We start from the raw sequence: 12,960 nt of genomic DNA on the forward strand, positions 1-12,960 counted from the left end.
GGACCTTTAAAACCATATGAAGGCCATGGGTGCGTCCCAGATGACAGCCTATCCCTAATGTAGTGCACTACTATATAAGGAATAGGGTTCGATTTAGTATACAGCTCATGATTATCATTTCATGGTGGAATTTCTCTGGAACCAGAGTCACTGAAACTGAGACTGAAACTGAACCATAACAAAACAGTGAATGTAATTTCCTGTCTAACCAATCGCTTCACCCCAGGCAGTTGGTCATGGTGATGCATGCCATTTATGTGCACACACACCTACAAGTCCTCCACCAACAATAGGAACATAGGAACAAGGAGGTATATGTGCAGATCACTCAACACAAACTATACCTAGATAAAATTGCCTTGGTCTCAAGGTAATGTGTGCAGTATATGAAATGTCTTACAAGGTCGCAGCCTAAGGCCCACAACATTATAGCTAGTGCTTCTTCTTTTTGATTCCCTAATGTCAGTCATCACCGATGTATTGCATTTAACATTTTACAACTATCCTGAACAAAAATATAAACGCAACATGTGGTGTTGGTCCCATGTTTCATTAGCTGAAATAAAAGATCCCAGAAATGTTCCTATGCACAAAAAGCTTATTTCTCTAACATTTTGCACACAAATTTGTTTACATCCCTGTTTGTGAGAATTTCTCCTTTGCCAAGATAAACAGCATGATCATTACACAGGTGCACCTTACGCTGGGGACAATAAAAGGCCACTCTAAAATGTGCAGTTTTGTCACACAACACAATGCCATCAATGACTCAAGGTTTGAAGGAGCGTGCAATTGGCATGCTGACTGCAGGAATGTCCACCAGAGCTGTTGCCAGAGAATGTAATGTTAATTTCTCTACCATAAGCCGCCTCCCAATGTAATTTTAGAGAATTTGGCAGTATGTACACCCGGCACCACAACCACATGGAACCACGCCAGCCCAGGACCTCCACATCCGGCTTCACCTGCGGGATTGTCTGAGACCAGCCACCCGGACCCAAGTAGGTGGGCCTATGCCCTCCCAGGCCTACCAATGGCTACACCCATGCATAGTCAGTACAAATATTTGAAATTGTTGCATTCTGCGTTTATATTTTTGTATAGACTCAGCCGTGGGCAGATGGTCGGGGGGACGTAACATAATTATAATAATTTGTACACTGCAAATTGACCACAACTAAGCCCAAAAATAGTTTTTATTTGAAAATAATAATTTCATACCTTAATTACATTGAACACGATCACCTCTCTTTATTTATTCATTGGAATACTTTTATTCTAAATAAAGATTTTTACTAAAAACATTTCCCCTAAATAATCCCTTTACGGGCCTGTTGCCAACCCCTGCTTTACAATATCTCTGAATCATTTAAAATACGTTGGAAGATGTACATAAAAATCCAACAGCCAACTCATTTGCTTGTCATTTATGAACATTTTGAAAATCTTGGCTCTCTCTAATTTTCTCCTTCTCTCTTTCTTTCTCTCGGAGGACCTGAGCCCTAGGACCATACGTCGGGACTACCGGCCGTGGTGACTCCTTGCTGTCCCCAGTCCGCCTGGCCTTGCTGCTATTCCAGTTTCAACTGTTCTGCCTGCGGTTATGGAACCCCTACCTGTCCCAGACCTGCTGTTTTCAACTCTTAATGATCGGCTATGAAAAGCCAACTGAGATTTATTCCTGATTATTATTTGACCATGCTTGTCATTTATAAACATTTTGAAAATCTTGGCTCTCTCTAATGTTCTCCTTCTCTCTTTCTTTCTCTCGGAGGACCTGGGCCCTAGGACCATGCGTCGGGACTGCCGCCCGTGGTGACTCCTTGCTGTCCCCAGTCCGCCTGGCCTTGCTGCTATTCCAGTTTCAGCTGTTCTGCCTGCGGTTATGGAACCGCCACCTGTCCCAGACCTGTTGTTTTTCAACTCTTGATGATCGGCTATGAAAAGCCAACTGAAAATTATTCATGATTATTATTTGACCATGCTTGTCACTTATGAACATTTTTGAACATCTTGGCATAGTTCTGTTATAATCTCCACCCGGCACAGCCAGAAGAGGACTGGCCACCCCTCATAGCCTGGTTCCTCTCTAGGTTTCTTCCTAGGTTTTGGCCTTTCTAGGGAGTTTTTCCTAGCCACCGTGCTTCTACACCTGCATTACTAGCTGTTTGGGGTTTTAGGCTGGGTGTCTGTACAGCACTTCGAGATATTAGCTGATGTACGAAGGGCTATATAAAATAAAATTGATTGATTGATTGATTTGTCATTCGGCATTGTGACAAGACAACGGCATTCCCTGGATGCTAGCATGGCACCCATATGGCAGGAGTTATCTGGAAAAAAATCTATTCAGTCCTGTGTTTTTCAGTGTCGTGAATTACCTGGGTGCTGATGTATCTGTTTCCATCTGTTGCCTCCACTGTCAGGCTGTAATTTGATTTTGGTTCTGCATGGAGGGGTTTGGCTAAAATGACGGTTCCACTGCCCTTGCCTACATCGAAGCGGCTGTCAGCGTTGCCACCTGTTATCAGCGTAATGAGAAGTGACAGTGGATTAAATTAACGTTTCCCTTTCTCTCAACAGGAGACATATAGAGCTTTTTTTTGGATGCATTGTCTTCTATGCTTAAGAGTAAACCCATATAATCCTATTTAATCTTATTCTATTTGATAACAACACCACAAGAGTGGAAAAATGTCAAAAATAGACACACACAATTTGATTTAATCAACGATGTTACATTTTTCTATGAAATCTGTACAAGTTGGGCATTCTGAGAAAGCATCACAAAGCCTAACAAAGAACAGGAGGTAGATAACAAGATCTGGGTAATCTCTGCAGCAGATACCTTCTGTAGTACACGTCAAGTCGCAAGCCATTTGAGCGATGTGAAACACTTCTTTAGCGTGCATGTCTCCTTGCCAATTAAAGAGAAATCCGCAGAGGGTGAGAGAAAGAGTTGGAACGGAGGAGCAGAACAGAAGAGAGATCAAGTTGTCAGTTGTAGGACAGTTAATTAGTGCAGGAGAAGAGGTAAAGAGAAAGAAAAGTGAACGACGTCTAACAGGGGTTGTTACCTAGCAAGCCTTACATTTAACAGGGGTTGTTACCTAGCAAGCCTTACGTTTAACAGGGGTTGTTATCTAGCAAGCCTTATTTCTGACAGGGGCTGTGAAATTTAGCCTAAAGACTTCAACATAGCAGCTCAAGTTTTTACAGAATAATGGAGATAACAATAGTAACCCACATTCACACATTTTCTGCCAGGGAAAGGATTAATGTGCTGGGTTCCTGTAATTTCGATGCAGACAGGTGAGTCTGGAAAAACAAATGTGTGTTACTGGTTACCTGTGATTTGGAACCAGACAGGTGCGTCTATGGGTTGGGTGGAGATGACCCCCACCATGTGAGCCACTGGGTCAGTCTCCATGACAGAGAAGACGAGGGAGGTCTCTTCAAACACCAAGGGCTCAGAGGAGGGCTCAGGCCTCACGATCCACTCAATGTGCAGCCGACAGGTAGAGGACCTTTGGGGTCTCCCGTTGTCCACCACTTTAATCTGGGCAACGGCACAACATGGGAGAGCAAGGGATAATAACTGGGTTATTAACAGAAATACTTAAGGTGCTGCCTTGTGCTAAATGGACTTAATACACGTTATACATCAGTAGCATGTTGAGCAGACTTAATACACGTTATACATCAGTAGCATGGTGAGCAGACTTAATACACATGTTATACATCAGTAGCATGCTGAGCAGACTTAATACACGTTATACAGTACATCAGTAGCTAGAGCAGACTTAATACACATGTTATACATCAGTAGCATGGTGAGCAGACTTGTTATTCATCAGTAGCATGCTGAGCAGACTTAATACATGTTATACTGTACATCAGTAGCATGTTGGCAGACTTAATACACGTTATACATCAGTAGCATGCTGGCAGACTTAATACACATGTTATACATCAGTAGCATGCTGAGCAGACTTAATACACGTTATACAGTACATCAGTAGCTTGTTGAGCAGACTTAATACACATGTTATACATCAGTAGCATGTTGAGCAGACTTAATACACATGTTATTCATCAGTAGCATGCTGAGCAGACTTAATACATGTTATACTGTACATCAGTAGCATGTTGGCAGACTTAATACACGTTATACATCAGTAGCATGCTGGCAGACTTAATACACATGTTATACATCAGTAGCATGTTGGCAGACTTAATACACGTTATACATCAGTAGCATGGTGAGCAGACTTAATACACATGTTATACATCAGTAGCATGGTGAGCAGACTTAATACACATGTTATACATCAGTAGCATACTGAGCAGACTTAATACACATGTTATACAGTACATCAGTAGCATGTTGAGCAGACTTAATACACATGTTATACATCAGTAGCATGGTGAGCAGACTTAGTACACATGTTATACATCAGTAGCATGTTGAGCAGACTTAGTACACATGTTATACATCAGTAGCATGTTGAGCAGACTTAATACACGTTATACATCAGTAGCATGTTGAGCAGACTTAGTACACATGTTATACATCAGTAGCATGCTGAGCAGACTTAATACACATGTTATACAGTACATCAGTAGCATGTTGAGCAGACTTAATAGACTTAATACACATGTTATACATCAGTAGCATGTTGAGCAGACTTAGTACACATGTTATACATCAGTAGCATGCTGAGCAGACTTAATACATGTTATACTGTACATCAGTAGCATGTTGGCAGACTTAACACACGTTATACATCAGTAGCATGCTGAGCAGACTTAATACATTTTATACTGTACATCAGTAGCATGTTGGCAGACTTAACACATGTTATACATCAGTAGCATGTTGAGCAGACTTAATACACGTTATACATCAGTAGCATGTTGGCAGACTTAATACACGTTATACATCAGTAGCATGTTGGCAGACTTAATACACATGTTATACATCAGTAGCATGCTGAGCAGACTTAATACACATGTTGAGCAGACATATTGCATGTCTTTAACTAGTTCATATTTAAACACAAAGTTTGAAGCTGCAGGCTGGTGCTGAATGGATATATAGATATGATAGATAACTGAATACATTTCATTGCTAAACAGATGTAATACCACAGTAGCTACTGCAACAAGCTGTACAGACTTACTGTAAGGATGGCATGCTGTCCTGCCGAGACAGCCTCTCTGGAGAACACATGGCCAGTTTGGGGTTCGATGAAGAACCTCCCCTGCTCGTCTCCCCCCTCAATGCTGTAGGACACCTCAGCGTTGGGGCCCCTGTCTCTGTCAGAGGCGATCACTCTGTAGATGGGCTCTCTCTTAGCAACCCCCCTCCTCTCTGTTGGTCTCTCCCTGTCTCCATCTGACCTGTCCCTGTCCCTCTCTGACCTGTCCCTGTCCCTCTCTGGGAGCTGGACCTTATAGATCTTCTCCAGGAACTGTGGGGTGTTGTCGTTCTCATCCTGCACCCTCACCACCACCCGGACAGCTGTGGACCTGGCTGGGACGCCCTTGTCTGTTACTGTGATCTGGGAGTGAGGAAGGAGGGGAAGGGTCAAGCAAGCATTAGGTGTCACTTTTACAGTTTGTTAGATATTCATATTTTGATTAATTGGATATTGATTTCCAGAACGTCCAATAGGATGACCCTACGTATAAAAGATGGTTCACCTCCAGTGTATGTTCCTCTTGCTGCTCTCTGTCCAGTTTTCTGGAAGTGGTTGTCACCAAACCTGTCAGGTCAGACATCAAACACAGACTGTATTAATACAGTCAGGATCTACATGTAAGATACTCCCGTGTTCTTGCAAAACTCCCATTTGCATCACTGATAATGTGGGTTAATGTTATTCAAAGGCAAATTAACATGGGTATGTTTCAGAGGCATACTGTAGAATGTCTCTGTCTTGTACCCAGTACATGTAGCTCCACCCAGCTCTGAGGAGCTGGAATAGACCTTCAGACATGTTCTACTTTATATATGGTCCTTAAACACTGGGCCATAAACACAGGTTTTATACACAAATTCATGCACATAAGCCCAAAGAAATTAACCACTTCCATTACAACAAGTTTGTGCCATATTCTGAGGAAAGGAAAACTATTTTTTCCCAAGACTTAACGGGATGCTTGTTAGGTTAAATGTGGAGTCCACTTGCCCATTGAAACCACATAAACAATGGCTGTTTTGTGTGCTATGTATGATTAGCAGTGGGGAAAAAATATATATTGTAAGCCAAGCCTGTTGATAGCATAGCATTATGTTAGTTATGCAGGAGGAAAGTCCACCACAACATAGGGCTGGGAAGGTTCTTGATTGCTACTTGAATTAACAATGAAGTAACTAAAGAATGACATAATGGAAGTAACTTATTCTTCTCAACAGTTATAGTATAAAGAAACAAGCCAAGATTTACTGTATCAGAGGGAAAATATATTCTAACACTGTAGCTAAGGATAGGTAACCTGTTATAGGTCTACAGACTACAGTAGCAATGTCTGGAAGTTGTTAGAGAAGGAATCCATTTCCTACTTGGCTGGATCTGTTCTCCACAGGGTCTTTTTTTGTAAAAACGCCGACATTGTTCTCTTCAGAGAATTGGTAGCTAAAACCTGATATAGTCCCTGTCCCAAATGGCACCCTATTACCTACATAGTGCACTCCTTTTGATCAGAGCTCTGGCCAAAGGTAAGTGCACGATATAGGGAATAGGGTGACATTGGCGATGCAGACACTGGAAGTGTGTGCAGCGGTATGAAGTTGGTTGATTTACAGTGAAAGGGCTTTCTCATGGTCAGTAAACCCTGTTGGCTGTGTGCACAAGGGCTTTCTCATGGTCAGTAAACCCTGTTGGCTGGGTGTACAAGGGCTTTCTCATGGTCAGTAAACCCTGTTGGCTGGGTGCACAAGGGCTTTTTCATGGTCAGTAAACCCTGTTGGCTGGGTGCACAAGGGCTTTTTCATGGTCAGTAAGCCCTGTTGGCTGGGTGCACAAGGGGTTTCTCATGGTCAGTAAACCCTGTTGGCTGGGTGCACAAGGGCTTTCTCATGGTCAGTAAACCCTATTGGCTGGGTGCACAAGGGCTTTCTCATGGTCAGTAAACCCTGTTGGCTGGGTGCACAAGGGCTTTCTCATGGTCAGTAAACCCTGTTGGCTGGGTGCACAAGGGCTTTTTCATGGTCAGTAAACCCTGTTGGCTGGGTGCACAAGGGCTTTTTCATGGTCAGTAAAACCTGTTGGCTGGGTGCACAAGGGCTTTTTCATGGTCAGTAAACCCTGTTGGCTGGGTGCACAAGGGCTTTTTCATGGTCAGTAAACCCTATTGGCTGGGTGCACAAGGGCTTTTTCATGGTCAGTAAACCCTGTTGGCTGGGTGCACGGGGGCTTTTTCATGGTCAGTAAACCCTATTGGCTGGGTGCACAAGGGCTTTTTCATGGTCAGTAAACCCTGTTGGCTGGGTGCACACGGGCTTTTTCATGGTCAGTAAACCCTATTGGCTGGATGTACAAGGGCTATTTCATGGTCAATAAACCCTATTGGCTGCATGCACAAGGGCTTTCTCATGGTCAGTAAACCCTATTGGCTGGATGCACAAGGGCTTTTTCATGGTCAGTAAACCCTATTGGCTGGATGCACAAGGGCATTCTCATGGTCAGTAAACCCTATTGGCTGGGTCCACAAGGGCTTTCTCGTGGTCAGTAAACCCTGTTGGCTGGGTGCACAAAGGCTTTCTCATGGACACAACAGAAAACAGTCTAGTGTTAGAAATAAACTAAATGACATGGTGTGGCCATCAAGCTCTAGCCTGATCCCAGATCTGTATTTGCATTAGCCAAGTCCTCTGACTGTTTCATGACATTACAAGGACTTGGCTAAACAAGCACATACAGATATGGGACCAGGCTCACCCAGATGACACTGACATGAAACACAGAGATATATGCTGGACAGGCAGCAACACTATCTCTACACTGGACTAGCAATGTTAGATTTACTTTACAGGGAGTGCTGCCATAAAACTTTGCATAACAGGAGCGCTTCCATGAGAAGAGTTCATACTGAGTGTGATGTCTATGCAAACTGAAAATGTTCATGTTTAAATTAGCGTACTGTGCAAAACTTTTCAGGGATGTTGTGCTTGTTATGACATCAAATGGTTTGCAGTATTACAAAAAGTACAACACTTTTTCTAAAATCAGTTAAACATGATGACGCAATAGGACAGTCCCACACAAAGTTCAGTGTGTAACAATACAAAGCATAGTGAGGATCTTCCTTTAAAAGTTTTAAGCTTATGCCACGACCGTTTGTGGTAGATGGTGGCAGATTGTGGTAAATTGCGTCATTCTGGCAACAATGGCTGACACTTAAATAACGTGAACTCTGAGGCACAGAATTCTGCGGCACTACGCTATCTGTGCTGTAGTACGCCGCAACTTTTAAAAGAAGAACCACTGTAAAAATGCATGAATAGTGTTTAGGATTGCACCTGTCTGGTGGTCGATGCTGAAGAATCCCTGTGGGTTCCCGCTGGTTATCTTATAGTAGAACTGGTCACTGTTTCCAGAGTCAGGGTCCACCGCCTCCACCTGGATAACAGAAGGGGAGAGAACACTCAGCAACTCTCGGAGGACAGTGGAAGTTTATAAAAGTGCTTCTTTAAAAGTACGTCTAGAAGTATGGACCTGGAAAACAGATACATCCTTGGGGGAATTCTCCATGACCTCAGGGTAATAAACTGGCTCGGAGGTCTGTGGTGCGTTGTCATTGACATCTTCAACCTGAATAAATAATCATACATTTTATTTGGAACACAGATGTCATTGAAAAACAATCGCAAAGTGCTACATGTGCATTAAGATAAATAAAAAGAGGGACATGGACAAAAAATAACACAATCCAACAATAAACTAACCTCAATGTAGACCTCCATAAAGGACGACTGAGGCACCACAGCTAGGTCGGTGCCATAGATAGTCAGCCAGTAACGATTGGTGGTCTCATGGTCTAAAAGCTCCTGTGTCTGTATGACACCTGTGAGGAGAAAGAGAAGAAGCATGTTTCATGTCAGTCACAGTTTGGGCTGAGCTTCCACTGAGCAAGGCATCACTGGGAACTCTGGTCTCTCACATGGCTCGAGATCCCAGCTCTGTGCTCTCTACTTTACATAGCAAACATTACAGGCTGAAAGTCCAGATATAAGTCAAAAACATAATTGAAAATGCAAAGTACGTTCAAGAATAACCAGGTTTTAGATACCTCAGTGATAAAGGGTTGTGTTGGCCTAAAGGGACAAATGTTTTGGCCAAACAAGAAAATATATGAAGACCATTTTGCAATCCACCTGGTTACAACATGCAATATATAGTACATTTCAATGCTATAGCAGGGTTAGGGTTAAATGTTATCATTTTTGTGGGAAAATCATTTAAAAAAGAAGAAATCTCTTACCACTCTCTTCATCTATGGTGAATACTCCGAGGCCTGATCCGTCTCTTATAGAATAGCGTATTTCTCCATCTCTACCGTGGTCATTGTCTTGTGCTGTAACTGTCATTATATTTGTGCCAATAGGAGCATCTTCTCTCACACTTCCCTTATCCACAAAAGAGGCAAACCGAGGCTGGTGCAGATTCTCATCCACATCTACTACGTAGACTTCAATAAAACATGTGCAGGACAACGACTCAGGTTTCCCTTTATCCTTGGCTCTGGCTGTCAGGTTATACACCTGTCTCCTCTCAAAGTCCAGGGTCCTTAATATACGAACAGCACCGTTTGTTTTATCAACATCAAAGTCTCCATCTCCATTGTCCAGCAGGCTGAAACGGACCTGTCCAGACTGACCTTGGTCAGGGTCATGGGCCTGTAGCCAGACCACCACCGCCGCTAGCGGGAGGTCCTCCCGCACCTTCACGCGCTGGTGGAGGGGGAAAAACCTAGGAGGGTTGTCATTGACATCCTCTAACACTATCTTCAGAGATACTGTAGAAATCATCTGAGGTTCATCAACTGCCTGATCACAGGCCACAACTTTTAGGATAATAGTTGGGTGTAGCTCCCGGTCCAATGGACTTTTAACCTTCACCACTCCCGTCTGGTCATCTATGACAAAGTGATCGGACTCAGCCATCAATGAATACCTGATGATTCTGTTGGCCCCTGAATCTTTATCTGTGGCATCAACCTGAATGACAGCTGTTCCTACGTCTGTATCCTCCCTTATCGATACAGAGTAGCTATTCTGGAGGAAGTTTGGGCTGTTGTCATTTGAATCCAGGACATTGATCTGTAAGACATGTGACGCTGACCGCTGTGGTATTCCCAGATCATACACAGTGATGTTGAGAGTATATTGATCCGTTATTTCTCTGTCTAACGGCTCCATAATCTTTAGCCAACCAGTGTCCATTTCAATCATGAAACGACTCTCAACATCTCCTCCAGATATCACAAACATCAATGTTCCACTGAAGCCACTGTCTGCGTCTATGGCACTTAGATGAGCTATGCTCATCCCAACTTGTAGGTCCTCTTTAACCTCAATGACCTTAGGAGTAGAGTCCACAAAGTGAGGAGAATAATTATTGATTGAATGAATGTCCTCAAAATGATCTTCCCTTTGAGAGTGGGGCATGGTGCCAAGAAGCAGCTTCTCAGCCATACGCCCAACCACTCCTGTATCCACACACTTTTCGAAGATGGCTCCTGAACCAGACAGGACTGTGATGTTCACAAACATTGGCTTACTTGATGTCTCCCCATCGTTGGCACTAATTTGTAAGGAGTGGAAGGACAACCTTGCAGCCTCACCGTCATTTAAGGGCAACTTGAGTGATAACAGCCCAGTGTCTGGTGTCAAGTCAAAAAGACCAAGGCTGTTACCATCTATGACTACATGCTGAACCCCTTCCATGTCATCTGCATCGATAGCAGACACCGCGACTATCTGCTCACCCACCCTGTAGTATCTTGGTAAGCTCACTTCACAGTCAACCTTCTCAAACAAGGGCTCATTGTCATTAAGGTTGTTGAGTGTAATAGAAACTGGAGTCTCCACTTCACGACGGAAAGGAGAGCCCCAATCTGAAGCTCTGACTCGGAGGTTGTAAACCCTTGGCATCTTTTCATAGTCCAATTCCCTGGCAGTGCTGATGACACCTGTGAAGTAATCTATGGTAAAAGGCTGTGGTGGGTTTACATTGGCGATGGTGTAAGTAACGTAACCATTCTCTCCTTCATCCATGTCGCTGGCACTGACCGTGAGGATGCTGGTCCCCACTGGTACATTTTCATTGACATTGCCTTTGTAGGACGGTTGCTGAAAAACTGGTGCGTTATTATTCACATCAATCACGTTGATGACCACCCTGGTTGATGCTTGTTCTTGGTTATTAATAATCACCTCAAAGTCATACTTGCTGGCACGGTCGGCTTGGATACCTGCAGTTGTTGTTATCAAGCCTGTGTTTGAATTAATAGTGAAAGGATGAGTGATCTGTTGGATCTTGGGGTATTTGATGGAGTATTTCAACATGGGGTGATTTGGCATAGCTCTCACCATTACAACAGAAGTGTTGGGCGGGGCAAATTCTGTCAGGTTGACTCTGTAAATGTTTTTTTCAAATGTAGGAGCCCTTACATCAACACGTGGGGATCTCACTCTAATGACTTCAGCGGAGGAGAACTGTGGTGGGCTACCTTTATCCTCGGCCTGTAGTGTAAGATTGCATCCAAACTGACAACTATCCCAGTCCACATCCTTAATGGCTTTGACCCTGTATTCTTTTCCACCAGGACTCGTTTTCACTGCCCTAAACTGCTGGAGTGGGTCCCCAGCGACTATACTCAGTGATGCTATCTCACCATTAGGCCCTTGATCATTGTCTTCCACAGTTACTAGAGCATATGTAGGGTCAGTGTCTATGGCTGATGGAGCTAAGAGAACAGCTGTGAGGACTGGAGCGTGCTCATTGGCCTGCAGTACCCTGACCGTCAGCTTGGCTGTGCTGCTGAAGCCACTGCTCCCATAGAGTTTCATGCCCCGATCTACAGCCAAGACATCCATCTCAAACAGCCTCCGCTCAGCGTAATCCAGCCTGGCCATGAGAGTAATCACCCCACTGGTGGGATGAATGGCAAACATATCGGTGTGTTCTCCTCCCAAGCTGAAATAGTACTCTGCATTTGAGCCGACGTCGGCATCGGTGGCGGTGACTCTCACGATGCTAGTTCTGATGGCAGCGTTTTCAGGCACGGAAACAGTGTAGGAGGTTGGTGAGAAAAGAGGCCGGAGATCATTGGTGTCCAGAACTCGCACTTGAACTCTTGTTTGAGCGACTGCGTTGGTGCTCCATTTTAGTGCTTTGACTCTCAGTGAGTAGAGCTCCTTCACTTCCCTGTTGAGTATAGCAGAGCTGCCTCCTTTGGTCCTAATTCGCAGGAAACTGAAGTCTCCCAGTACATATTCTTCAGCCTTGAATAAAACCTCTCCATCTCCAGATTCTATTTTGTATTGAATGTCCCAGGATGGGTCTGTGATGTATATTCCCATTTTAATTGGGCATTCTACATAGCTTTTAGCAGCTGAGTTTTCATATATAGTGGTATTGTATACTGTTTGTGTAAATTGAAATGGTGATGTCTGCTGTCCAGGTAGTCCTGAGCAACTCCATAAGATCTGCATAACAATTGCTGTGAAGAGCTTTCCCATGTTGGCATCGTATATCAACATAGTTCCTGAAAAAATAAAAGATAATGACTCAAGTGTGAATAAATTGCAGTTGGATGTATGTTTTGAGAACTACTATGCTTAGGTATGCTGCCAACTTAAACCAAATCCCCAAATCCAATTAAACATTTCAAGAGTATCTTAAATAAATCCCACGGCCGACTGTAAATCGCTCTGCGTAAGATCCGTCT

General features: G+C 43.6%; 1 protein-coding gene across 1 annotated transcript in view; it reads right to left on the bottom strand.

Annotated features, from left to right (window-relative positions):
* Window positions 1–12,749, bottom strand: part of fat1b (FAT atypical cadherin 1b) — a 43,370-nt gene extending 30,621 nt beyond the window's left edge. Inside the window, exons 1-9 of the mRNA XM_071411433.1 lie at window positions 9,490–12,749; window positions 8,954–9,072; window positions 8,724–8,819; window positions 8,528–8,627; window positions 5,707–5,768; window positions 5,404–5,564; window positions 5,184–5,352; window positions 3,349–3,559; window positions 2,382–2,521 (exon numbers count right to left, since the gene is read on the bottom strand). Coding sequence (XP_071267534.1) covers window positions 2,382–2,521; window positions 3,349–3,559; window positions 5,184–5,352; window positions 5,404–5,564; window positions 5,707–5,768; window positions 8,528–8,627; window positions 8,724–8,819; window positions 8,954–9,072; window positions 9,490–12,724 — 4,293 coding nt within the window. The 5' untranslated portion in view covers window positions 12,725–12,749. The remainder of the gene's footprint in view (window positions 1–2,381; window positions 2,522–3,348; window positions 3,560–5,183; window positions 5,353–5,403; window positions 5,565–5,706; window positions 5,769–8,527; window positions 8,628–8,723; window positions 8,820–8,953; window positions 9,073–9,489) is intronic.
* Between the last annotated feature and the right edge of the window lie 211 nt (window positions 12,750–12,960).

Source organism: Salvelinus alpinus, chromosome 7 (assembly GCF_045679555.1).
Source record: "Salvelinus alpinus chromosome 7, SLU_Salpinus.1, whole genome shotgun sequence".
In the NCBI taxonomy this organism is placed as follows: Eukaryota; Metazoa; Chordata; class Actinopteri; order Salmoniformes; family Salmonidae; genus Salvelinus; species Salvelinus alpinus.